We start from the raw sequence: 27,332 nt of genomic DNA, 5'->3' as shown, positions 1-27,332 counted from the left end.
TGAACACATCAAGGCAATTTCAAGGACAGCTTTTTTCCATCTTCGTAACATTGCAAAAATCAGAAAACGTTCTGTCCAAAAATGATGCAGAAAAGTTAATCGATGCTTTTGTCACTTCTAGATTAGACTACTGCAATTCTCTACTTTCCGGCTACCCGGATAAAGCACTAAATAAACTTCAGTTAGTGCTAAACACGACTGCTAGAATCTTGACTAGAACCAAAAAATGTGATCATATTATTCCAGTGCTAGCCTCTCTACACTGGCTTCCTGTATAGGCTAGGGCTGATTTCAAGGTGTAACTACTAACCTACAAAGCCTTACACGGGCTTGCTCCTACCTATCTCTCAGACGTACGCTACGGTCACAAGACGCAGGCCTCCCTATTGTCCCGAGAATTTCTAAGCAAACAGCTGGAGGCAGGGCTTTCTCCTATAGAGCTACATTTTTATGGAATGGTCTGCCTATCCATGTGAGCGACGCAGACTCGGTCTCAACCTTTAAGTCTTCATTGAAGACTCATCTCTTCAGTAGGTCCTATGATTGAGTGTAGTCCGGCCCAGGGGTGTGAAGGTGAACGGAAAAGCATTGGAGCAACGAACCGCCCTTGCTGTCACTGCCTAGCTGGTTCCCCTCTCTCCACCAGGATTCTTTGCCTCTTTGGCGCCCCCCTCGGGTTCGTGCCATGGGGGAGATCTTCGTGGGCTATACTCAGCCTTGTCTCAGGGTAGTAAGTTGGTGGTTTGAAGATATCCCTCTTGTGGTGTGGGGGCTGTGCTTTGGCAAAGTGGGTGGGGTTATATCATGCCTGGTTGGCCCTGTCCGGGGGTATTGTCGGACGAGGCCATAGTGTCTCCCGACCCCTCCAGTCTCAGCCTCCAGTATTTATGCTATCCGGTGTCCTGTGGGATTGGGGCTAGGGTCAGTCTGTTATTTCTGGAGTATTTCTCCTGTCTTATCCGGTGTCCTGTGGGAATTTAAGTGTGCTTCCTCTAATTCTCTCTCCCTCTCCCTCCCCTCCCGGAGGACCTGAGCCATGGGACCATGCCTCAGGACTACCTGGCCTGATGACTCCTTGCTTTCCCCAGTCCACCTGGTTGTGCTGCTGCTCCAGCTTCAACTGTTCTGCCTGCGGATATGGAACCCTGAACTGTTCACCGGACGTGCTACCTTGTCCCGGACCTGCTGTTTTCGACTCTCTCTACCGCACCTGCTGTCTATAACTCTGAATGCTCGGCTATGAAAAGCCAACTGACATTTTCTCCTGAGGTGCTGACCTGTTGCATCCTCTACAACCACTGTGGTTGTTATTGTTATTTGACCCTGCTGGTCATCTATGAACGTTTGAACATCTTGGCCATGTACTGTTATATTCTCAACCCAGCACAGCCAGAAGAGGACTGGCCACCCCTCAGAGCCTGGTTCCTCTCTAGGTTTCTTCCTAGGTTCCTGCCTTTCTAGGGAGTTTTTCCTAGCCACCGTGCTTCTACATCTGCATTGCTTGCTGTTTGGAGTTTTAGGCTGGGTTTCTGTATAGCACTTTGTGACATCGGCTGATGTAAAAAGGGCGTTGGAAATACATTTGATTGAGAGCTTCCCATACATGTTTCACACAAACACGTTAACTCTGCTGACAGGGCTTTCTGCAGGAGGGAATACTTCTCTATAGGGATACTTACAGAATGAACAGGTTTCTTACTTAAAGGGGGTCCTCTGAGAGTGTAGTGTGGTGGGGCATAGACAGCTTACAGTAATTAAAAAGCTATGTTTCTCAGGCTTTTTCCTACATCAAGTGCACTCGTTGAACTAACTGGCAACTTGTGCATACTTGAATTGTATTGGTATGATTGCATCACCCAGGATTTGCAGTGTTCACTGTTTTGACAGAATCCTGTGTCTGTAAGCACGTTGACACTGATAGGATGAATAGTCTCAGAGGGACTTTCCTATGTGTCGTAAAAGAGAGAGTTTTGGCATTTTGACAGTGACTTAATAATGACAGCATTATTAAACATTGATAATGAATACATGGCTCTTAATAATAGAACTGCCATCCTGCAAGTTGAGGAATAGCTTTCTCCTGTATCACCATTTCCAGAGATATTGACCTGATACCCTGGTAGCTGGGTATGATTTGCTATGTTAACATGATTTCTGAATGTTTCTGAGTAGGGTTTCATAATTCCAGGAACTTTCAATAAATTCCTTGGTGTTTCCAGAAATCCTGGTTGGAGGATTGCGGACTTCCTGCTTATTCCCTCCTGACTCCGGGAATCCTCCAACCAAAATTTTCGGAAAACCAGGGAATTTATTGAAAGTTCGTGGAATTTTGCAACCCTCCTTCTGAGAACACAAGGCTAGTTCTGAAAACATTCTCTCAGTAGAATCCAGCATGTTCATCAATCTGACATGGATAGTTAAACTATCATAGAACAGTATTTAAATTGGGATTTGATCATCAACAGGCGCCATGGAATTTCCTGCCCACTTCACCGAAACATTTGTGACCCCTACATGTTGCTGCGGCAACGGCAAGTATCAAAACAAGCACCCCTCTCGCTCTGCTGCTCCATGACGCACCTTCATTTCTTCCATATGAACAGACATGGTATGGCACCGAAATATGATTTTGATACCCCATGCACAAGCATCAGCACCACACCCCTCTTTTTCATTTAAACCCACTTCACATCACTGAGTAGATTAAATACTGAGTAAAAAAAAACATAATTACCCCCTCTCTCACACAATGAATAGCTTAGTTTGCTTAGTTCATATGAAGATGTTTGGGTTTAAATCACTGATCAGAAAAGTACAGCCTAACTCACAAGAGCCATCTCAAACTAATCAAGAGGGAATGGTTCACCCCAATTAAGATCAATGCTATGAAGGAGAAGAATGAAACAGGGTTGAGAGCACAGATTCTAACTGCTCTCTCCGCCCCCTGTGTGTCCTCGTGTGAACTTGAAATGCTTATCTTTCTCATATACTCATCTGTATGCTGGACCATTGTCTTTACCTCTAGCCTGGTTGTTTGGCAGGTCAGTCCAGACAGAGGATGCTGTCAACACCTCTTCCCTGTCCAGAATCCCTGTGAGTGAAAACAAGCCTTTTCCTGGTCAATGAGTTCAGGGGGGCGGAAGAGAGAGAGAAAGAGAGAGAAAGATAAAGAGAGAGAGAGACAGAGGGAGAGCGAGAGAGAGAGAGAAGGGCAGACAGACAGAAAGAAAGGGAGAATAAGAGAGACAGAGAGAGAGAGAGAGCTGGCAGAGGTACAACCCTGAGTGCTGCATATTGGAGTGGGCAGGAGAAGGAAAGAAAGGGCAGTCTACTACTGCATTGGGGGATAATCAGACAAGAACAGGCCATCATTATAGCCATACCCCAGCAGTAATGATAATAGTCATATTTGTCACTCTTCATGGCAGTGGGACTTATAATCACCTGAGAAGATGGTTGCCAAATTAGACAAGTTTTTAATCAGAAAACACGGATTAATAGCGAGGTTTGTGTAAGTTTCTTGGAACCAGAGGAGTTTTATTTTGCATGCCCTGATTTGACAAGGTCAGCTCAAGCAGCTTTGTCTTTAATCAGGAGTGCATCATTGTTTACTATTATATGGTTACTCGTTACCATGATGCAATACACAGCAGGGAGTGAAAATGTGTATGGTACATTGTGCTTCTGTTTTGTGCCATCCAGCATGTTGGATGATAATGCCCCAATGTTCTGAACTGAAGAGAGAGACACTGAATTAAAGGTTATGACAATGCACCCAATCTGCTGGAGCTGTAGCTAAGCCAGGGGCAGGGAGGACCTTTGGAGGCAGTAGGCTTTGGGGTGGATAGGATGTTGGTCTTGATCAAAGTTATCGAGGCATCTTGAAACCTTTTATATTCCCTGCTGGGCTCATCCACTTAACACTGGTAATATTGTTATGCATAACATATTGCATTGGGTGAAAACTGTATATGAATGTAGTCACTATCTGCCCATGTTAGGTTTAAATAGGTAAATTGAATGTCCTCATACACCCTGTGATGTCTTTGAATGTGCTTGCATGTTATGACCCACTTTGGTGGCATTATAAGGTGTCATTTTTGCCTGTTTGTGTCCACACACTGCCCTCTCTGGATACGTTCTTGTTTATGTGATGCGCTGACACTGTCTGAGCTAACTGGAGCTGTGCTGCTGATGTCCTGCTTTATGATTGGGTCAGCACTGATCTCCTGTTTAGTGATTGGATCAGTGCTGGTCTCTTATCTCTGCTAGTGAAATCAACCCTCTTTAAGTCCTGGGACAATTAGGCAGTGGTCTTTTAAAACTTTGCCCTTTATTGGAAAAAATAGGATTGTCCTATTCAAGGGCATACATATTTGCCATGGAAAGAGTGCTGTTGTCAACAGGTACTGAGACACATGTCAACTCAAGGGGAGAGCAAGGTGCAGATTCACAGATTGGGAAAAGGCCCACATTTGGGCTGTCAAGTGGCAATGCAGTGTTCAGTGACAAACACTGAGTGGTCATAATATTTGCATTGTAAAATATGATGTATTGCCATGGTGTTCGCAGATAGACCTGACAAGAGGATATTTAAAAGTACATGTATAAAACTACATGAATAATCAGGTGGTTAGATGTGGGATTTTAATCCTGATGACTTGAGGTAAGGGGTGATATTCACATATATGAATATAAACATATATGAATTGTATGAAAAAAGAGACCAATGTGCAGGCTATCCTGCTGACTGTGTGTGCATATTCATCAAATATTCTAGTTTATGAAAATATTTAAATCATGATGATGAATAAGCCCACTAAATCAAACGTTGGAGATAGATATGTATGCAATATATGATGAATATGAAGACACATAGCCTACATGTGGCACATAAATTACGCACGAGCTTCCTGGGCAATAATTATATTTTCCAATGCCTATAACAACTCATCATTGAGATTTCTACACGTAACAAGCTTTGAGAAGAGCGGGTGGTATGGGTCCAAGCCTTAAAGAGATCAAAATTCAATCCCATTCTAAGAAAAGTATAAATGATGACGTTATTTGAATATGTGCCCAAAATCCTTAATGAATAATTTAGGATGAGGAGAAGGCAAATGCTGCCCCAGCTGTTTCCTGTTGAAAATGTCTGTGTAATGTAGATACATGTGAGGGATTTTCTCTCTAAATCCGTCTCCAGTTCGCTAAATCTCACTTCTCCAAAACGAGCCTGCGCAATGGAACAAAGTCGGAATATTGAGATGTGACATTGCCTGCATCTTATCCACTTTCTCACTGTTTTTAATGACTTCAAACAAGTTCATTTTTGCTGGGCTTTGTCGTGCGGAGACCCGTGGGGATGTCTAGCGGTCATTTCTTCCAGTGGCATTTATGTGATGTCTTCAAGGTAATTTTAAATAATTTCCTTTGACACCAAATTGTTACCTTACTTACAATTTGTGTTGTTGTTGCAAGAACCAACCTGATTTATTTGCAGTATCAAAGCAAAAATGAATAAAGACCCATGTTTGATTATAGCAGATTATTTTAGTTCAGGGATTTAATGTACACATCGGTTTTATTATAGACTATTTCAAAATGTCTATCAGAACATGTCAGCCGGTAGATTTGCGTGCATTTTCTGTGAAAGCACGTTTGAGTGTTTCCACATAGACATTATATGTAGCCTAGCTATAACATTTACTTTCATTAACTTTACGTAAATAAGGTTATTAGGCATGTCTGCGTGCATGAGTTAACACACTCGCGTGGATGTTTCAATGCGTTTCCAGCATGAGTTTCGACACGTTTGCGCATTGCGCGCCGACTGATTCCGTTTCCATGAATATAAACCACTAATGCTACTGCATTAGTTACTGAACTTTCAAAGTAATTTCTGCTGACTCCGCATTTGGGTACCACATTGGATTGTAGGAAAACAAACAATAAGGAAGGGTTTAAGGCGTCTAAGAAGGCGCCCTTTGGGCAAGATAACTATGTGGTAGGGGTTGTGATGTATATGAATCCTGTATATATTCTCTTTATTATGTCAATTTGTCCCGGTATGCTTCATCTGCTGGGTTTGGCGCGTGAACCGTTTTCCATCTCATGTTTGGATAGGCAAGATCCTTGGCTCTGTGGCTCCTGTCCTGAACGATCGTTTTTGGAGCTGAGGATGAGAGAAAGCAAGGGCATCATTACATTATCTTAAAACTAAGCCTACTTAAAGAAGACTGTTTGGAAACAAGCGATTTTAAAGATATCTTATCGCATTGATTGATTTATGCATTCGTTTTATGCATACCTCTCCCTCTCTGTGACTAATTCCTATGCAATTGTTCTTTATTATAACACCCCAAAAGTTTGATTATCGGGTTGTGAAACGTAACTGTCTGATGGCTGCAGGAATATTATCAGTGAAATAGCCTACAGACAAGACAATGATGTGTATGAGCTTCGAACCGGGAAAGCACCCTCTCCTCGGGAAGCGGCTCGGGCAGTCACCGCTCCATACATCCTAATATGCTTGTAAGAATGAATAAACGTCAAGGACCATACGTGCGTAAATCGTGACCAAAACTCATAGACTGCTATTATTGTAGGCTCTTTTATTATAATGGTGTGATTGTGTTGGACGTCACGGTTCCATAGACACCTGTTCCTTCACTTATTGTGAACCTATTAGAACACCTAGCTATATATTTCGCAAATCTATAGTAAAAACTGATAATGACGAAGATGTTGAAATCACTGCCACCAAGTCATACTGACACTGGTGAAATACGATATGGGCGGTGAGACTGACGATATTCTCTGCCTGCCATTCCCTAACTGTGCCCTTCTCCCCATTGAACGCAGAGTGCGATGTGCTGTATCTCCTGTACCCACACCCTCTCACTGCTGCTGTGCGTCCTAACCCTGACTTCGGCGGCAACAGGGGCGGGGCCCGAGACCCTGTGTGGGGCGGAGCTGGTGGACACGCTGCAGTTTGTGTGTGGAGAGAGAGGCTTTTATTTCAGTAAGTGCACCTTTTATTTATTTATAAAGGATTGCTGCTGCTCCATTCTCCCAAAGCGCTAATGCGCAACCTCATAAATTAAACAGTATCAGATCTCTCTCATCTGGCCTTCACTTTCTAATAACCATTCCTGCTGTCCTTTTCCTCACTCCTATGAAACATTTCAGCTGTAGACTTATCAGATTTGAAATAGTTGATGCTTATATGTATATTTTGTCTCTGTCCATGATTGTGATGGACTCCTGACTTAGACTAATGGAATATACAGAATCACATGATGCAATGCCCTTGAAGCAGGAGTGAAGTTCTGGGGGTTGCTGAGAGGTAAATGAAGTGTAGAATGATGTTAAACAGCTATATGTATATTATGCTCATTCAGATGGCTGCTGGGTCTATGGGGATGGGGTTTTAAGTGGAATTGAGGCTGACTATCTGTAAGAAGGAGGAGGGAAAGACATAAATGTTGCAGTGAACTCTTTTTCCACCAGAAATGGAGAAAGCTACCCAAAGAAAACCATCCGCTAAGAATCCAGGACTTAAATCTCCTATTTTCCATTGGAGGCACAAAGGCCAGAACAAGATGCAATATATGGCTGTGCTGAGCTGTGTCAAGGTGTTGCGTTCTCCCTCTCAGCAGTAGCCAGTGTTCCTATGACATGGACCCTGATCCTTCCCTCAGGGGACTACTTCTTCCCATTAGAACCATGGACTCAGAAAGGTTGTGGTTTGGCTCATTAGTGCCATACACTGAATGTGGTGCCTTGAGGGTCCCTAGCTGGCGTTGAGTGAAATCACTGCACACACAAGTGTCAAGTCTCTCTTTACCACCTCTCCAAGGATAAACCAGTATTGTGCACCATCCTTTCGTATCACTGACATAGACATATCAATACAGCTCAGAGATGTCAATCATCTTGAAAGAGGCTCTATGCTCCGACTTAATTCAGACTTGTATTACATCACGGTAGTTTCTCAGTTAACTCACAACCATGTACTGTGGAATACCACTTTGAAAGTTCTCTTGAGGTGGTGTTTTTTGTTGTTGTTGACTAGTTGTGACAGAGTTGAGAATGTTTGATTGCGTGATAACAATTCTTCTGTGAACTTGATGAAATATTTCATATGTGTAAAGACTTTTGATGAGGTGTGAGACTGTCTGGGAGATTTGATGATGTGAGACTGTGAAAGGGGTTTATGTATTCTCTGAATGTTTAATGGATTTCACATGGCCTATGGAATATAATCTTGAGTTGCCAGAACTTGCCACACTGCCATATCTTGTATTTGGAATATAACTGTATCTTCAACAAGATTATTCTATGATAATTAATTGATGAACCAAACAATGGACATAAACAGCAAATCATTCCAATCATGAACTCACAGACCTCAGATAGACCTTATCTGGCTCTGGGAATTCAATCGGTCAGGGTTTGGAACTAAACTGCATCGATGTGACTATAGACTGTACTGTGCGATCATTGAGCTGCAAAGTGCCCATCCATCAATGCCTTGTTCTCGTGTTAAAAAATGTTAATTGAGTCGAGGACATTTCAGGCACACTCCATCCTTTCTGGAAAGGAATGGTGGGGTATGTACAGCAGGTGGGTCACTGTGTGGACAGTATGTCTCTCTCTCCTGCTGTCAGATGGAACCACATGTATAACAATGAGTCTTTAGGTGAGATATCTGGATAATCCATTTTCGGCTCTGTCGTCTTTTGCACTGGGAAGAGTGACAGCTCCTTGCGGTTGTCAGGTCTGGTCTGCTCCTGAGCTGAACTCCTCCCCTCCAGTCTGCTGCACCATATTGAACTTGGCAGCCACCGTAGTAATGATGTGTCCCCAACGTGTTGCAGTGACACTGGGCTTTCTGCGGGCTGAGACGCTGGGCCAATCCACCTTACCCACCATGTCACTGCTAAAGTAGCTGCACTTGCATTTCAAGACTTCATATTTCATTACCTTGACAGAAATGTGAAATACTACTCGGTGGAAAAATATTTTATTGAAACAAAATGTGGTCTAAAGAATAAAAACTAAATCCACAACCGTAGTCAGTTTTTCCAATTATTAGCCTGACCTAGAAATCCTCAGTTGTCTTAGTAATGCTTTAGCAGGCAAACTCCTCACAGGTTGAGTGGAGTAGAGTGGATATACAGACATACTGTGAATCTGGTCTTCGTGGGGGCCTTTTGAACAGAATCTGGGTAACCCCAGTTTGCAAATAGGAACACTGGACGACAGGAAAATTGTGAGGAAAATCGGTAGGAACATTCTCTGATCAGTGGGGCACTGTAGATTCTCTGAAAGACATGAATCAACTCTTCCTGAGCTTTTATTGTAGATAACACCCACTTCCTGTAATGTACTCTGGATGGAGCTGGTTATTCTATTCTGAAGAATTTCCTCTCACAGTCTAAAAGTGAACCCCTACGATGCACCTACACTCCAGAGCTCTAGGATGTGGAAAAAATACAACTGACTAAAAATGAAAAAGGACTTCTATGGCACACCACACCACCTTTCTCTTAGTAACTCCATAAATACAATGTCATGGCATATACCAAGTCTCTAATGTGGATGATGCTGGGAGTATTTGTAAATGTATTAGTGATATACATTTGAATCAGAAGGAACCATGTCAGGGTCAGAGATAAACCTATTCAGCAAAAGGCACAGCGATTCAGCCACACAGGGCAATAGACAAACCAGTCTTGTCCTTTTTGTCTCATAATGCCATGTCATAAGCCACTAGCTCAGAGAGAGTTGTACATGAGATACATTTATAGTCAGGATTAAAACAAATTCAGATTGGCACTGTGACATCGCCCTCCCCACAGCATGTAGTTTAAACAGAACGAGGAACAGAGGAGGGGAGTAAATTGCTTTTAAGCAGCCATTGATGAGCCATCCTATCCTTTCTCAGCCTTGTTTGTCTCTCTGTGTCTATTCTATTTGAAGCAGCTGGAGTAGGAGAGTGGAGAACGTGTAAACAGCACATCAGCCTCACTACCCACACAGCTAGGCCTTGTCCCGGAGCAGCAGGGGATTATGGGGGATTACAGGATGATCAGGATGCACCCCTCCCCTCCACCTCCCCACCTCTCTAGTTTTATACACTGGACCTGAACACACACACACACTCAGCAGAAGGTACTCAGCACTAAAGAAAGAAAGGTCTCCTGTTTGCACTTTGTGTGCACTTTGTCACTGTGAAAAGGTGTTGTTTTTCCATGGAGTGCTGAAATGAGAATGTTGACCCTCCTCACTAAAGAACTATTCTGCAGAACAAAAATACTTATCATGAAAGCAACAGGATGGGGATGTTAGATTTGAGTTCTGTCAGTTTGGAGTCAAGACACAAAGGCTTGAGTTGAAATAAACCTGTTCTACTGGTGATGTTGGCCAGGCTTGACCATTAAGAACTCGTACAGATATTGCACACATTGTGCCCACATTATTATAGCCTACAGTTTCATCTGAGGCCTCTACTTAGGGCTAAAACCGAAACTTAAACCCTGGTAAATGGTTCCTAGACTGTAACTAGCCAGAGCTAGCCAAGCTTGCTATGTCACATAATTTTGAACTGACTGACCCATCCACTCTATCCCATCCCACGAGACCCTAACTCACTGAGTTAGGATCCTAAATGCTCTTACAAACTGGCTTTTAATTGCCTAAAAGCAGACATAACCTCAGTTGAAAATGTGAGGGAAATTTAGCTAGGCTATAAACTCTTTGTGGTACCAGTGATAAAGAGGTAGTTTCCAGGTCTATAGCAGCTTTCGTAGACCCCGACAAACCATAAACTCCCTGACACTCCACAGGCAGTGCGCTGCACCGGTTCCAAGAATTCACTGTTTTTTATTAACCACGGAGAGGCTGTAAAACTCAGATCCTTTCTGTGCCCACTCTGGAGGAGAGCCCTGTCTTTACAGCCTTACTCGTTTGAGGAATGTGAGCTATGTGCTGCAGTGTCTCCAGCATAGCTCTATCCAAGCAGCAGGATGGAGCAGTGAGTGGCCTGCCTCTTTGACTTTTGTCTTAGAAGTCGTTCAAATATACTGACCAAAAATAATCGTGTAAAGTGTTGGTCCGAAGGTTTCATGAACTGTATTAAAAGATCACAGAAAATGTCCATAAGCACAAAAATATGACAGGTGTGGCATATCAAGAAGCTGATTAAACAGCATGATCATTACAAAGGTGCACCTTGTGCTGGGGACAATAAAAGGCCACTCTGAAATTTGCAGTTTTGTCACACAAGACAATGCCAGAGATGTCTCAAGTTTTGAGGAAGCATGCAATTGGCATGCCGGAATGTCCATCAGAGCTGTTGCCAGATAATTTAATGTTAATATTTCTACCATAAGACGCCTAACCATGCCAGCCCAGGACCTTCTTCCCCTGCGGGATTGTATGAGACAAGCCACCCGGACAGCTGATGAAACTGAGGAGTATTTCTGTCTAATATATCTTTTTGGGGGGGAAAAACTAATTCTTATTGGCTGGGCCTGGCTCCACAGTGGGTGGGCTTATGCCCTCCCAGGCCCACCCATGGCTGAGACCCTGCCCAGTCATGAAATCCTTAGATTAGATCCTAATGAATTTATTTCAATTGACTGATTTCCTTATATAAACTGTAATTCAGTAAAATCGTTGAAATTGTTGCATGTTGCGTTTATATTTTTACTTCAGAAAGTGTTAAGACCTCTTGACTTGTTCTACTTATTTAAAAAAAAATCTACATCAATCTACACACAATATCCCATAATGACAAAGCAAAAACTGTTTTTTTAGAAATGTTTGCAAATTTATTACAAATAAAAAACTGAAATATCCTATTTACATAAGTATTCAGACCCTTACTCGGTGCTTTGGTGAAGCACCTTTGGCAGCGATTACAGCCTTGAGTCTTCTTGGGTATGACGCTACAAGGTTGGCACACCTGTATTTGGGGAGTTTCTCCCATTCTTCTCTGCAGATCCTCTCAAGCTCTGTCAGGTTGGATGGGGAGCGTTGCTGCACAGCTATTTTCAGGTTTCCAGAAATGTTTGATCGGGCTCAATCAGGCTCTGGCTGGGCCACTCAAGGACATTCAGAGACTTGTCCTGAAGCCACTCCTGCGTTGTCTTGGCTGTGTGCTTATGGTCGTTGTCCTGTAGGAAGGTGAACCTTCAACCCAGTCTGAGGTCCTGAGCGCTCTGGAGCAGGTTTTAATCAAGGATCTCTGTTTATCTTTCCATCGATCCTGATTAGTCTCCCAGTCCCTGCTGCTGAAAAATATCCCCACAGCATGATGCTGCCACCACTATGCTTCACCTTAGGCATGGTGCCAGGTTTCCTCCAGATGTGACTCTTGGCATTCAGGCCAAAGAGTTCAATCTTGGTTTTATCAGACCAGAGAATCTTATTTCTCATCGTCTGAGAGTCCTTTAGGTGTCTTTTGGCAAACTCCAAGCGGGCTGTTTGTTATGTGCCTTTTACTGAGGAGTTGCTTGCATCTGGCCACTCAACCATAAAGGCCTGATTGGTGGAGTGCTGCAGAGATGGTTGTCCTTCTGGAAGGTTCTCCCCATCTCTCAGCGGAACTCTTGAGGTGGTTACAAACTTCTTCCATTTAAGAATGATGGTGGTCAATGTATTCTTGGGGACCTTCAATGCTGCAGAAATGTTTTGGTACCATTCCCTAAATGACTTGGTTTTTGCTCTGATATGCACTGTCAACTGTGAGACCTTATATAGACAGGTGTGTGCCTTTCCAAATCATGACCAATCAATTGAATTTACCACAGATGGACTCCAATCAAGTTGTAGAAACATCTCAAGGATGATAAATGGAAACAGGATGTATCTGAGCTCAATTTTGAGTTTCATAGCAAAGGATCTGTATTCTTATGTAATACATTTCAAAAAAACTATTTTCAAATCAAAACGTATTTGTCACATGCGCCGAATACAACAACCTTACAGTGAAATGCTTTCTTATAAGCCCGAACCAACAGTGCAATTTTTAAGTAAAAAATAGGTATTATGTAAACAATAGATAAGTAAAGAAATCAAATGTTAAAAAAAAACATTAAAATGACAGTGAAAACAACAGTAACAAGACTATATACAGGTAGAGTCAATGTGCGGGGGCACAGGTTAGTCAGGCTAATTGAGATAATATGTACATGTAGGTATAGTGAAAGTGACTATGCATAGATGATAAACAGAGAGTAGCAGCAGCGTAAAGGAGGGGATTGGTGGGTGGGTAGTGGCGAGACACACTGCAAATAATCCGGGTAGCCAATGTGTGGGGGCACAGGTTAGTCGGTCTAATTGAGGTAATATGTACATGAATGTATAGTTAAAGGGACTATGTATAGATGATAAACAGAGAGTAGCAGCAGCATAAAAAGGTGTGTGTGGGGGGGACACACACACAATGCAAATAGTCCATTTCATTACCTGTTCAGGAGTCTTATGGCTTGGGCGTAGAAGCTGTTGAGAAGCCTTTTGGTCCTAGACTTGGCACTCCGGTACCGCTTGCCATGCGGTAGCAGAGAGAACAGACTATGACTAGGGTGGCTGGGTCTTTGACAATTTTTAGGGCCTTCCTCTGACACCGTCTGGTGTAAAGATCCTGGATGGCAGGCAGCTTAGCCTCAGTGATGTATTGGGCCGTACGCACTACCCGCTGTAGTGCCTTGCGGTCGGAGGCCGAGCAGATGCCATACCAGGCAGTGATGCAACCAGTCAGGCAGGATGCTCTCGATGTTGCAGCTGTAGAAACTTTTGAGGATCTGAGGACCCATGACAAATCTTTTCAGTCTCCTGAGGGGGAATAGGTTTTGTCGTGCCCTCTTCACAACTGTCTTGGTGTGTTTGGACCAATCTAGTTTGTTGGTGATGTGGATACCAAGGAACTTGAAACTCTCAACCTGCTCCACTACAGCCTTGTCGATGAGAGTGGGGACGTGCTCGGTCCTCCTTTTCCTGTAGTCCACAATCATCTCCTTGGTCTTGATTACGTTGAGGGATAGGTTGTTATTCTGGCACCACCTAGCCAGGGCTCTGACCTCTACCCTATTGGCTGTCTTGTCGTTGTCGGTGATCAGGCCTACCACTGTTGTGTCGTCCACAAACTTAATGATGGTGTTGGAGTCATGGCTGGCCATGCAGTCATGGGTGAACAGGGAGTACAGGAGGGGGCTGACAGGCACCCCTGAGTGGCTCCAGGATCCAAGTGGCAGATGTGTTGCTACCTACCCTCACCACCTGGGGGCGGCCCGTCAGGAAGTCCAGGATCCAGTTGCAGAGGGAGGTGTTTAGTCCCAGGATCCTTAGCTTAGTGATGAGCTTTGAGGGCACTATGGTGTTGAACGCTGAGCTGTAGTCAATGAATAGCATTCTCACATAGGTGTTCCTTTTGTCCAGGTGTGAAAGGACAGTGTGGAGTGCAATAGAGATTGCATCATCTGTGGATCTGTTTGAGCGGTATGCAAATTGGAGTGGGTCTAGGGTTTCTGGGATAATGGTGTTAATGTGGGCCAATACCAGCCTTTCAAAGCACTTCATGGCTATGGACATGAGTGCTATGGGTCTGTAGTCATTTAGGCAGGTTACCTTAGTGCTATTGGGCACAGGGACTATGGTGGTCTGCTTGAAGCATGTTGGTATTACAGACTCAATCAGGGACATGTTTAAAATGTCAGTGAAGACACCTGCCAGTTGGTCAGCACAAGCCCGGAGCACACGTCCTGTTAATCCGTAAGGCCCAGCGGCCATGTGAATGTTGACCTGTTTAAAGGTCTTACTCATGTCGGTCCTGTAGTTTAGCATCTGCTTCATCTGACCACTTTTTTTATAGGCCGAGCCATTGTTGCTTCCTGCTTTAATTTTAGCTTGTAAGCAGGAATCAGGAGGATATAATTAAGGTCGCTTTGTCATTATGGGGTATTGTGTGTAAATGTATGAGGATTTTTATTAATTTAATCCATTTTAGAATAAGGCTGTAACGTAACAAAATGTGGATAAGGGGAAGGGGTCTGAATACTTCACGAATGCACTGCACATGACAAATAAAATATAATAGTAACTTGAGCATGATCATGAGCACAATAGTGGTAGTTAAAAGTATGGCTTATATTTGTACCCATGCTTCTCTGCTGTTATGGCACTACTGCCAAAATGTCAATGCTGCTTGACCAAAAGGTCCCTCTAGCTTGTGTCAGGTTGACCTAAACAGGCTGCCTTGCTCTTCAGCCAAGACATTGTCGACTGACCTGACAAAGATCGCAGTGGGATCAAAACATTGTCTTGTGTGCATCTTAATAAACCACTGGGGAGCATTACAGAGTTGTAGACATTCCTTCTTTCAAGTTATGATGGAGCCTCTCTCTACGCAGCCAAACAATTGTTATGCAGCACTTAGATCTCAGTTGAATCTATTCACCCTCATTCACCCTACAAAAAGGGGGGAAATGGGCCCCCCTTCCATCCAATAGATGTGTGCAACAACACACAACACTAAAACAAAACTTCACCCTAATCTGTAGTGGGTGTCTGTCTACGACAGTGACACAAACAGAAGATGTGTAGCCTACCACTAATCTGCCATGCCTTGAATGGCTGCAACCAAACTCCAAAACAATAGCCTTTACCAATCACCACGGATCCCCCTTCTCAAACAGCCTGTTTCTCACACCATCCACCAGGCTGGATGTCCACACCATACGGCAGGCAGGAGAAGGGGGTTTGTCTGAGTTTGTTAACAACAACAGCACACAGGACGCCAACTCTTTGTTAACGGCGGATTACAGTCAGTGATCCCTTGAAACGTGGCACTTAAAACCTTCCAAAACCTATTCCACCTGTTTACTGCTGCTTTCTGCTTTTTAAAACCAGCTACAGCTGATTCTTCTTCATGTTAAAATCTGCATCCGGATGATTTTTCTCCTCTCCAGCTGTTTGTTCAGAAGGTTACAGGTTATTTTGAGAATAATAGCGGATGTCCATTTGGAGGCCTTTATTTGGAGGGATTGGAAAACAGGACCAGCACAATCAACTCCTGGCTCACAATACAACCTGTCTGATTGAATAATCACAAACTCGGCCTCGCAAGAAGGTTTCCCTCGTCATGAAAATTCCTTGTTACACGTCAGCAACAATGGTTAAGTGACAATTTCTCATGGTTTATTCTGGCTTAATAACAACATGCCATTCAGTAAACATTACATTAAAGATGCACTCTGCGATCTTAAGCACAACAAATTGCATGAATTGGATTTGTAACATATCAAACAAATTGAGAAAATCGGATGATATCATATGAATTGCAAAATTCGTAATATATCAAACCAAATGGATGACATAGTAATTTAAAAAAAAATGTATTGTCACATACACTGGATAGGTTCAGTATTGTTTTACAGGGTCAGCCATAGTAGCATGGCGCACCTGGAGCAAATTAGGTTTAAGTGCCTTGCTCAAGGGCACAGATAGATTTTTTATTTTTTTGAATGTATTTTACCTTCATTTTACTAGGCAAGTCAGTTAAGAACAGATTCTTATTTTCAATGACGGCCTAAGCCTAACAGTGGGTTAACTGCCTGTTCAGGGTCAGAACGACAGATTTGTACCTTGTCAGGTCGGGGATTTGAACTTGCAACCTTCCGGTTACTAGTCCAATGCTCTAACCACTAGGCTACCCTGCCTTGTCGACTCAGGTATTCAAACAAGCGACCTTTTGGTTACTGGTCAAAATACTCTAGCCGATAGGCTACCTGCCGCCCTACACAATTGAATGACGTAGTGCACAAAAAACAGGCACCCGTTTTGGCTCGTGAGTGCCACTTTCAAAACTACTGGCTGAAATTATACAAAAGTCAGAGAGTGCATCTTTAAGTGGGCCCAGCTACGGACACAAAGAGGGATGAAGTTATGAAAATCCACAAATAGTCTTCAAACAATGAGACCTGCTACCTTTCATTCTCAAGGTGAAAACTGGTGTATTGCACGTGCAGTTCTCATTGTAAGGAGGCTATAACATGGCCTGATTACCTTTAGCCTACATTGTGGTGGTCAAATCCTAAAAGCAATGATTGACCTTGTTGACCTGGACATAGACCTTGGGTGAGAACTCTCTTTCTCCTTGCCTGCGGAATCAACTATTCTTGCTGTCCACTGCAGCACCTTCAACCTTTTAGCCAGTATAGAACCCTCTCACATTCAACCTTTTAGCCAGTATAGAACCCTCTCACCTTCAACCTTTTAGCCAGTATAGAACCCTCTCACCTTCAATATTTTAGCCAGTATAGAACCCTCTCACCTTCAACCTTTTAGCCAGTATAGAACCCTCTCACCTTCAACCTTTTAGCCAGTATAGAACCCTCTCACCTTCAACCTTTTAGCCAGTATAGAACCCTCTCACCTTCAACCTTTTAGCCAGTATAGAATCCTCTCACCTTCTACCGTTTAGCCAGTATAGAACCCTCTCACCTTCAACTATCCATGAACACACACTGTATTTCATCATCTGACTTGAGATCAGTGTTCTCTCACACACAGTACAACTACCTCCATAATCTTTCTTCACACTGGACCCAGGGTCCTGACTGAGAACTGTGGAGAGATGCATCTGTTTCTGAATTGGAGCTCCTCTCTGTCCAAAACAACATTGTCAAGATAAGGAAGGCATAGAGCAGAAGTTAATGCACTTTGTCAGCACTGGCAGGCTCCCAGGCCAAGAGCTATTAACTCTGAAAGGGAAAGGCATTTCCTCCTTGTAAATGCCATATTACATTATTATTATTTCATTTGGTAACAGGGAAAAGCCTATCAAGGCTATATTGCCTGAGGTGAGCGGGGAATTGTAAATGGAGAGTGGGATATTTTTTTAACGGCCACTGAAAGAAAGTGGGTTTGGAGAGAGGGAGTCAAAAGCTGTTGGCATTCAGGTGTCAAAGCAACTCCTAACTTCCTCCTCCCTTCCACTCACATCACTGTACAAGGTGACTTGGGTTCTCAGAGAAGTGCTCAGATTCCGATTCATACTGAAGAGCACCAGACCTCCAAGTGAGCCTCTCTGGCTTTGCACCACAGGAGGTTGGTGAGGGTTGAACGACTAATAATAATGGCTGGAATGGAGTGAATGGACTGATATCGAACACATGGAAACCATGTGTGTGATGTGTTTGAAACCATTTCATTTATTCTCTTCCTGCCATTACTAAATCAAATCAAATCAAATGTATTTATATAGCCCTTCGTACATCAGCTGATATCTCAAAGTGCTGTACAGAAACCCAGCCTAAAACCCCAAACAGCAAGCAATGCAGGTGTAGAAGCATGACCCCCCCCCCCACACAATTGAGGTGCCACCAACTGCCTATCTTTTGCACGTATGGGAACTATGAGTCTAGTCGTGTCTCAGGAAAGCCATATAGTTGTTAGGGAACAACAGCATGGCTGCATTGTACCAGCATCCACAGTATCCAGAGTTCAACTGGCTCTGATATTGTCAGCAATAAAGGGCTGCTGGGTTGCCAGGTGAAAATGTGAATGAAACGACCAACCAGGCTGCCAGAGGGTGTGACTTAGGCCTGGGCCTGCTTTCTCAGCAGGCTGATGGGCCCCGAGGGGTTGAGGTTTGGCCTAATGGGTCTAAAACGTCAGAACGTGATATTCTCAATGTTACGGTGACCGTGACCTTTTTTACTGCCGCACGGCTGCCAAAAAGAGTCCGCACAGTGCAATGCGATACCCTGTACATTTTGCAGTGAAGGAATCAATGTCATTAACGCTGTCCATATATCAGAATAATCAAGTCCACAACCATGCCGTTAGCACTCAGCTATTACAGGGCCCAGGTCCTGGCGCACAGCCACAAATGATTACAGCTTTTTGGATTCATTCAGCTCACAGATATAAGACCTTCCAGGACATCTGCACTAAAGAAGATGGTCCATATCCAAGACTGTAATGGGTTATGTTGTATATGATTCCATTGGCTCTTTTAAAGCACCTGTGGTTGACGTAACACACCCGTGACACAACACTTAACATGCCTATGACCTCTACTTTTACCTTAACGTTTAACTTTGACCTATAACATGAAGACAAACATACATGGAAGTCCAACATGTATATTCATAAACAACAAGCTGTCTTCAGTTATCTTTTTTATTTACTTACAGAACAAACTGGAACGACAGCTATCCTTGCTCTTTACATGCTCTCTGCATGCTCTTTGCATGATTTTTGCATGCTCTCTACATGCTCTCTGCATGCTCTTTACATGCTCTTTATGTCTTCACATGTAGTAACACAAATTCTTCTTTCTGTCTCTCCAGGTAAACCAACGGGGTATGGCCCCAGTTCACGGCGGTCACATAACCGTGGTATTGTGGACGAGTGCTGCTTCCAGAGTTGCGAGCTGCGGCGGCTCGAAATGTACTGTGCCCCTGTCAAGTCTGGCAAGGCAGCTCGCTCTGTGCGCGCACAGCGCCACACAGACATGCCAAGAACACCCAAGGTTAGTACTGCAGTGCAAAACGTGGACCGAGGCACAGAGCGTAGGACAGCACAGCACCCAGACAAGACAAAACCCAAGAAGGTGAGCACAGCACCAAACAGATATACATTATAAGAGCATACACAGTTGACATCAGTGAAACAGAATGGACATAGATATGGAACATTGTAGTGGGTCTTTCAGTCTTTTTGATTGTTAGATCATACGGTGCATTCAGAAAGTATTCAGACAACTTAACTTTTTCCACATTTTGTTATGTTACAGCCTTATTATAAAATTCATGAAATAGTTTTTTCCCCTCATTAATCTACACACAATACCCCAAAATTAAATATGAAACGAAGAATATCACATTTACATAAGTATTCAGACCCTTTACTCAGTACTTTGTCGAAGCACCTTTGGCGGCGATTACAGCCACGAGTCTTCTTGAGTATGACGCTACAAGGTTGGCACACCTGTATTTGGGGAGTTTCTCCCATTCTTCTCTGCAGATCCTCTCAAGCTCTGTCAGATTGGATGGGGAGCGTTGCTGCACAGTTATTTTCAGGTCTCTTCAGAAATGTTCAATTGTGTTCAAGTCTGGTCTCTGGCTGGGCCACTCAAGGCCCAGCCAGAGAGGCTCAAAATCCCCACAGCATGATGCTGCCACCACCATGCTTCACCATAGGGTTGGTGCCAGATTTCCTCCAGGTGTGACGCTTGGCATTCAGGCCAAAGAGTTCAATCTGAGTTTCATCAGACCAATCATTTATCTCATGATCTGAGAGTCTTTAGGTACCTTTTGGCAAACTCTAAGATGGCTGTAATGTGCCTTTTACTGAGGAGTGGCCTCCATCTGGCCACTATACCATAAAGGCCTGCTTGTTGGAGTGCTGCAGAAATAGTTGTCCTTCTGGAAGGTTCTCCCATCTCCACAGAGGAACTCTAGAGCTCTGTCAGAGTGACCATCATGTTCTTGATCACCTCCCTGACCAAGGCCCTTCTCCCCCTATTGCTTAGTTTGGCCTGGCGGCCAGCTCTAACAGGAGTCTTGCTGGTTCCAAACTTCTTCCATTTAAGAATGATGGAGGCCACTGTGTTCTTATTTAAATTATTTAACTAGGCAGGTCAGTTTAGATCAAATACTTATTTTACACTGACGGCCTACCCTGGCCAAACCCTCCCCTAACCCGGACGACGCTGGGTCAATTGTGCGCCGCCCTATGGGATTCTCGATCACGGTCAATTGTGAAACAGCCTGGGACCGAACCAGGGTCTGTAGTGACACCTCTAGCACTGAGATGCAGTGCCTTAGACCGCTGTGCCACTCGGGAGCATTGAAGGTTCTTGGGGACCTTCAATGCTGCAGACATTTTTTGGTACCCTTCCCCAGATCTGTGCCTCAACACAACCCTGTCTCGGAGCTCTACGGACAATTCCTTTGACCTCATGGCTTGGTTTTTGCTCTGACATGCAGTGTCAACTGTGGGACCTTATATAGGCAGGTGTGTGCCTTTCGAAATCATGTCCAAATCAATTGAATTTACCACAGGTGGACTCCAATCAAGTTGTAGAAACATCTCAAGGATGATCAATGGAAACAGGATGCACCTGAGCTCAATTTCGAGTCTCATAGCAAAGGGTCTGAATAGGTATTTTTGTTTTTAATTTAGGATAAATTTGCAAACATTTCTAAAAGGCTGTCTTTGCTTCGTCATTAAGGGGGATTGTGTGTAGATTGCCGAGGATTTTTTAAAATGTAATACATTTTAAAATAAGATTGTAACGTAACAACATTTGGAAAAAGTCAAGGTGTCAAGGTGATTTCTGAAGACACTGTGTGTCAGGCTTTTTCCAGAGAATGGACTCCAAATTAAGACATTAAGGCTAAGGCTTGATGATGAGGACAGAAAACACCAATAACTGACTTTTACCCCTTAGAGAGTGGCTAACTGTTCCATTGTGGACAATAAACTACCACAGTGGAAAGCAAATGTGTCATATCTGAACGGTTTTATTATTTTTCCTGACAGAAACCTTTATCTGGGAATAGTCACACATCTTGCAAGGTAGGCTGTTTGTCCTTCACTACTGCAGTGGTACTTTCCTACTATAACTACACAGAACAAAAATATAAACGCAACATGCAACAATTTCTAAGACTTTACTCAAGAGTTAAAATTCATATTAGGAAATAAGTCCATTTAAATAAATGAATTAGGCCCTAATCTATGGATATCATATGACTGGGAATATAGATATCCTAAAGAAAAGGTAGGGGTGTGGATCAGAAAGCCAGTCAGTATCTGATGTGACCGACATTTGCCTCACACAGTGTGACACATCTCCTTCTCATAGAGTTGTTCAAGCTGTGTACAGTGGCCTGTGGAATGTTGTCCCACTCCTCTTCAATGGCTGTGCGATGTTGCTGGATATTGGCGTGAACTGGAACATGCTGTGGTACACGTTAATCCAAAGCATACCAAACATGCTCAATGGGTGACATGTCTTGTGAGTATGCAGGCCATGGATGAACTGGGACATTTTCAGCTTCCAGGAATTGTGTAGATCCTTGCGTCATGGGGCCATAGATTTTCATGCTGAAACATGAGGTCATGGCGGCAGATGAATGGCACAACAATGGGTCTCAGGATCTTGTCATGGTATCTCTATGCAAATTGCCATCAATAAAAGGGAATTGTGTCCATAGCTTAAGCCTGCCCATACCATAACTCCACCGCCACCATGGGGCACTCTGTTCACAACTTTGACATCAGCGCAAACCGCCCACCCACACATCGCCATACACACTGTCTGCCATCTGCCCAGTACAGTTGAAACCGGGATTCATCTGTGAAGAGCGCACTGGTGAACAATTGCATCCCAATTGCATGCTGCCTCAAAACTTGAGACATCTGTAGCATTGGGTTGTGTGACAAAACTGCATATTTTAGAGTTGCCTTTTATTGTCCCCAGCTCAAGGTGTACCTGTGTAATGATCATGCTGTTTAATCAGCATCTTGATATGCTACACCTGTCAGTTGGATGGATTATCTTGGCAAAGGAGAAATGATCACTGACAGGGAAGTAAACAAATTTGTGGACCAAATGTGAGAGAAATAAGCTTTTTGTGCGTATGGAAAATGTCTGGGATCTTTTATTTCAGCTCATGACCAACACTTTACATGTTGCGTTTATATTTTTGTTCAGTGTAGAATATAGCATGCCATGATTGGTGCCATGACTACCATCATATGTGATGCATACTTGTCATTGTTATACGTAGCTGTTCATACCTTCGTTTAGTAGATACAAAATCAATGACTCCTTGGACAGGTTACAGCAGAATACAGTCAGTCAGTAAGAGGGAAGGAAGGAAATACAAGCACAGAATTTAATTAGTAGTCAAGCCCAGTCCAACCAAAGTAGTCAACCCAACCAGAATAAATGTTTCTTTCGTCTCCCTTAGTTTCCCAATTCCACCTGTGTGTCCATGTCATCCTTTTAAGCTTGGACTTGGTGCATTTTACAACTCTTCTCTTAAAAAAGAAAGCCATTAGCGAAGGGGCGGAGGACTAAGTGGTTTTTGTGGTAGACCCATGGGCACTCTCTCTCCCAGACAGATTCTACTTTCATACTGTACATTTTGTGCTGAAACCCTGGTCCTCAGATTGCAACAGATTTGTGGCATGCTAGTTACAGAGGGTAACAGCATGCATGTAATCACATTGATTTATTCATGTGCAGAGGGACAGTGTGTTGAATGTCAGTGCCGCTCTGGTGGCTTGTGGTTTGAATATGACCTATCAGCTCTGGTAGGGAGGATACTCGATACTGTACTGTTTGTGTCTCTTTCACTATAGCAAAAGGTTATGAAATCATCATCCATTAATTGTACAGCTGTGTTGTTCTAGACACAGGCACTGGGTTTTGACCTAAAGCTGTTTTTTCTCCCACTCTCCTAATCCACTTATCTAATGTTTCTCCTCCTAAAAATCTGTTCCCCCTCCACCCTTTTCAGGAGGTACATCAGAAGAACTCAAGTCGAGGAAACACAGGGGGAAGGAACTACCGAATGTAGAAGAAGACAGAAGCTAACGGACAGGCGGACAGGGATAAGAGAAGGGTGGGCCCATACCTGGTGCCTCTGTGGAATGGTTCACTGTAAAACAACAAAAGGTGGATTATGGTACTAAGATAATGGTAATAAGCTTTGTGTGTAATGTCTCTAGCTGAGAGGTGAAGTGCTGGGGTTATATGAGAGGTATTTTTATTATTTTATACACTGCACCATTTCATATTGGAAGGAATTATATTCCATGTCAAACCAATGTAACAGACTAGTTTAGCTGCTTACACATCAAAGAGCTTCTTCTTCTTATACCTCCATGTGTGAGCTGAGCTATAGTGTCCCTGGTGGCCTCTGATAGGCTCTGTGCTACATACAGCCAATAGGACGGCAGCCAGCAGACACGTTTTACCTGTCTGTCTATGGGAGCCAATGGTTCATCCTCTTTACCTGAACTCTGAAAGAGTTTAAGCTTTACACTGAGAGGTTGGGCCATGCAAAGCAGTCGGGCTATTGGATAAGTAATCTCCCCATTCTCATCTAACAACCACTGCTTTGATAATATATTAGAACCACAAGAGAATGTTATTTCAGCTTCAGTCAGTTCTGACCAAAAGATAATTTCACAGTTGTCACGTGTTTCATTAAGGCTATTTATTTACTATTGACTGCTTCAACAGACAATAAGCGTATTACATGCAACCATAACATAAGAACCAGGCTTTGAGGCAACAATATGACCAGAGACCTATTCTGATGATACAATCTTCTTGTACTGCTAAGCCATTCTAGTGAAACTGACAGTAACTATTATATCCTGTACTGTAAACAGAAAGTACTGAGGAGATTCAATTTATATTTAATTTGTAAAGACTCACAGTAGATTCTCTGGGTCTAATATCTGGTCTGATTAAAAATGGATTCTAATGCAGAGGACAGGACATAGGGGCTCTAAAAATAGCCAGCTACAGGAAGACGATTAATGATTGATTTCACTTGGCCTGCATTCTTTTATTTTGTTAGCTTAGGGAGGGACCTTTGCTTCTTCTGTATGAACATGGACTGCATGGATTTTTCATTGCAAAAGGCTATAAAATGAACTGCAACACATATAGTTCACTCAAGTGAATGATATGCAACTCAAATACTGTTAGAAACACACACCTACAAACAGGGCTGCAGTTTAAAAATGCTGTGCACACACACACACACACAGTCCGTTTTGTAGCTCAGCCACTCAGAGCTCTGCTACTGTGAGCAAGGTTCACACACTGGTTCCATCAGACCATGTTCTGAGAATTCCTGTGTTTGCGTCAGGATTACAGAGAGTAATGGCTGTTTGCACAATCTGGATGCCTGACAGTCAATATACCATTTCAACAACCTGACAACCCATCACATCTCTTCCTCCTCTGTCAGTGTATAATCAACCAATACTCCCATTTATGTTATCCTATGCATTCTTCTACTATCATTGTACATGATGGTGTCATATAGCAAAACCGTATTAAGAAAATCCTATCCACTGTATAATGGTGCTATTTTGTAGTTTGTTACTTGCAACGGTGGGCTAAAACAGGAAGAGAAAGAGAGATGGCAAAGCTTATCGTTGGAGGTCGTCCCTTTTGCACAGCCTTGTGGCCACCATTTTATTAATAGTGTTTTTATTTGTAAGCAATTTCAATAAGGTAGTAGTATAAGCGAGCAAATGTCTTTGTGTGAAATCTGTGAATGCATGGAAAAAAAGTATCATGTTGTGGATCCCAAGAAGGCAAAACGCTATTTTTTCTACTGTTTTTAAATTATTGTTACTCAATATAGATCCCTATGCCAAATAACTTGACAAAAAGCACTGTGAACTGTGATCCTTCAATAATATTAAGGTGTTAAAAGTCATAGTGTACTTTTGTTTGTCCTGAACGAAATGTTATGTGAACGCACCATGATCAGAAAGCCAAGGCATTGACGCTTACTAATATGTATGATTGAGGTTGAACGATTTGTTTTGTAAAACCATGTGCTCATGTGTTAAAGAGCTTAAGTGACACAGCGAATCAGATCTGGTTCTCAGCTCCCCACAAAATAAATACATGTTTTATTTATTACAACCTTTTACAATTTTGGGCTGTTGATGCATTCGGACATCAATAAAAATGGGATAGAAATGATCAAAAGAAGTATTAAAATGACAGTCTGACCTAAAGTATTAATGTGGTACTTCTATCCTTACATCTATCAGCAACCCACAGCTGTAATCATCAACACATACAATGCGATGAAGTGGTTAAGATTAGGACTCCATCTTGTCCGCTCACATATGGCTACGGACGATATTGTCAGGTGAATTGAAAGCCAGGTTGACCTCTATGGCTGCATACCATTTGACCCTCCGTGAGATGCATGTATGTGGTTTTAAAACAAGCTTGTTGAGTTCCTATTATCAGCACGATTGTCCTTCAGTACCATATCACCAGACTGATACCAAAGATCTCAGCTAAATTAAGACACAATCTAATTCAACTTGCATTGTCAGATGTTTATTTCATGAAAGACAGTATAGGTAAACTGACAACTGTCAATCATAAGCTATCACATTTGATTGATGTCTCCATCCATCTGATCAGCTGTTCAGCTATGCTAATACCGCTTGAGTAATACAAGTGTAGGTTTCATTCATCCCCTGAGGCATATGCTGGTCAGACTGACCCCAGTTCAGTTCTACACTCTTAGGCTTCGGCTGTCCATAGGAGAACCCTTTTGGGTTCCAGGTTGAACCCCTTTGGGTTCCAGGTAGAACCCTCAGTGGAAAGGGTTTTTCGTAGAACCAAAAGGGTTCTACCTGGAACCAAAAAGGGTTCTTCATCGGGTTCTCCTATGGAGACAGCCGAAGAACTCTTTTAGGTTCTAGATAGCACCTTTTTTTCTAAGAGTGTAGTTCTCCCTGAAACAAACCTGAAGATGGAAGTTTACCATGTGGGACTTTGTGGGACTGTCAATATGCAGGCATAAAGGATAATAATGGTGGCCTCTTGAGGGGCAGCAACAGAGTAAAGCTATGAGCATGATAGAATCTAGATATTTAATCCAGTTATCTGACTCCCAAAACACTATTTTGACTGATTCTTTGTCACCATTTATCTCACAATTAGCAGTTACAACGTCACAAACATGAATGAAAACTGTATTTTGAATTACATATAGGAAAACTCTATCAAGCACTCTGGAATAGGAAAACATTTGAATTGATTGCCATGGGATTCCAAAGCTCACCATCATCTAAGAAACTGTTTAATTACAGTGCTGTTATTTCTGGTGCTCGATTGCCTTCTGTAGAAAATGTTTAAATACTGACAGATTGTTCACCATTCCTGCTGAATAAACCACTTGTCAACATTATGACAACGTCTGGGCACTTATTTCATACCATTTGTCATGCTCATGTCAGAATGTTCTGCAGGCACTTTTGAGAAACCTTTGAATATCATCCATGAATAAAATAACAAAGATGTTTTTACCACTTTTGCTTGGCAACCAAACATAAGAAGAAAAACAAACAGCCAGGTGAACAGTTTTCTTTCTTGTATCAGTATTTGGAGTGTAATTGATCACCATGTCCCTCTCGCTTGATGCAAGGGAAAACCAACCAATGAACGTCAAGTATGAATATCCAACGGATGTAATGAAACAGAGAGGTCCAGGAGACATTCTACAGCAATGCATCTTATTAACACACAATTC

The 27,332-nt window shown here is 42.9% G+C and overlaps 1 protein-coding gene and 1 long non-coding RNA gene across 3 annotated transcripts; one reads left to right on the top strand and one right to left on the bottom strand.

Annotated features, from left to right (window-relative positions):
- The first annotated feature begins 5,125 nt into the window (after positions 1 to 5,125).
- LOC109896674 (insulin-like growth factor I) lies at positions 5,126 to 26,990 on the top strand. 2 transcript variants are annotated; one of them, XM_020490972.2, is made up of 5 exons: positions 5,126 to 5,410; positions 6,862 to 7,021; positions 19,362 to 19,624; positions 21,559 to 21,594; positions 23,547 to 26,990. In XM_020490972.2, exons 1-5 carry the CDS (start codon positions 5,363 to 5,365, stop codon positions 23,604 to 23,606), a joined length of 567 nt encoding a protein of 188 aa, XP_020346561.2. In that variant the 5' UTR covers positions 5,126 to 5,362; the 3' UTR covers positions 23,607 to 26,990. The 2 variants fall into 2 exon arrangements, with proteins under 2 accessions (XP_020346561.2, XP_031653331.1); XM_031797471.1 differs by lacking the exon at positions 21,559 to 21,594 and having other exon boundaries at positions 5,142 to 5,410.
- LOC109896678 (uncharacterized) lies at positions 5,531 to 19,368 on the bottom strand. The gene is made up of 2 exons (XR_002256135.2): positions 19,204 to 19,368; positions 5,531 to 6,172 (listed from the first exon to the last, which is right to left on the bottom strand). It is a non-coding gene; the product is annotated as an uncharacterized LOC109896678 (long non-coding RNA).
- Positions 26,991 to 27,332: the final 342 nt, after the last annotated feature.

This window comes from Oncorhynchus kisutch, linkage group LG19 (assembly GCF_002021735.2).
Source record: "Oncorhynchus kisutch isolate 150728-3 linkage group LG19, Okis_V2, whole genome shotgun sequence".
In the NCBI taxonomy this organism is placed as follows: Eukaryota; Metazoa; Chordata; class Actinopteri; order Salmoniformes; family Salmonidae; genus Oncorhynchus; species Oncorhynchus kisutch.
The sequence above is the reverse complement of the archived record's forward strand: the minus strand, read 5'-3'. Positions and strand labels throughout refer to the sequence as shown.

What these genes read in the sequence shown, in the direction of transcription:
- LOC109896674 (XM_020490972.2), top strand. Translation starts at nt 5,363, where the DNA reads ATGTCTAGCGGTCATTTCTTCCAGTGGCATTTATGTGATGTCTTCAAG. An exon ending in ATTTATGTGATGTCTTCAAG is followed by an intron (nt 5,411 to 6,861) that starts GTAATTTTAAAT and finishes CATTGAACGCAG; the next exon opens with AGTGCGATGTGCTGTATCTC. An exon ending in AGAGAGAGGCTTTTATTTCA is followed by an intron (nt 7,022 to 19,361) that starts GTAAGTGCACCT and finishes CTGTCTCTCCAG; the next exon opens with GTAAACCAACGGGGTATGGC.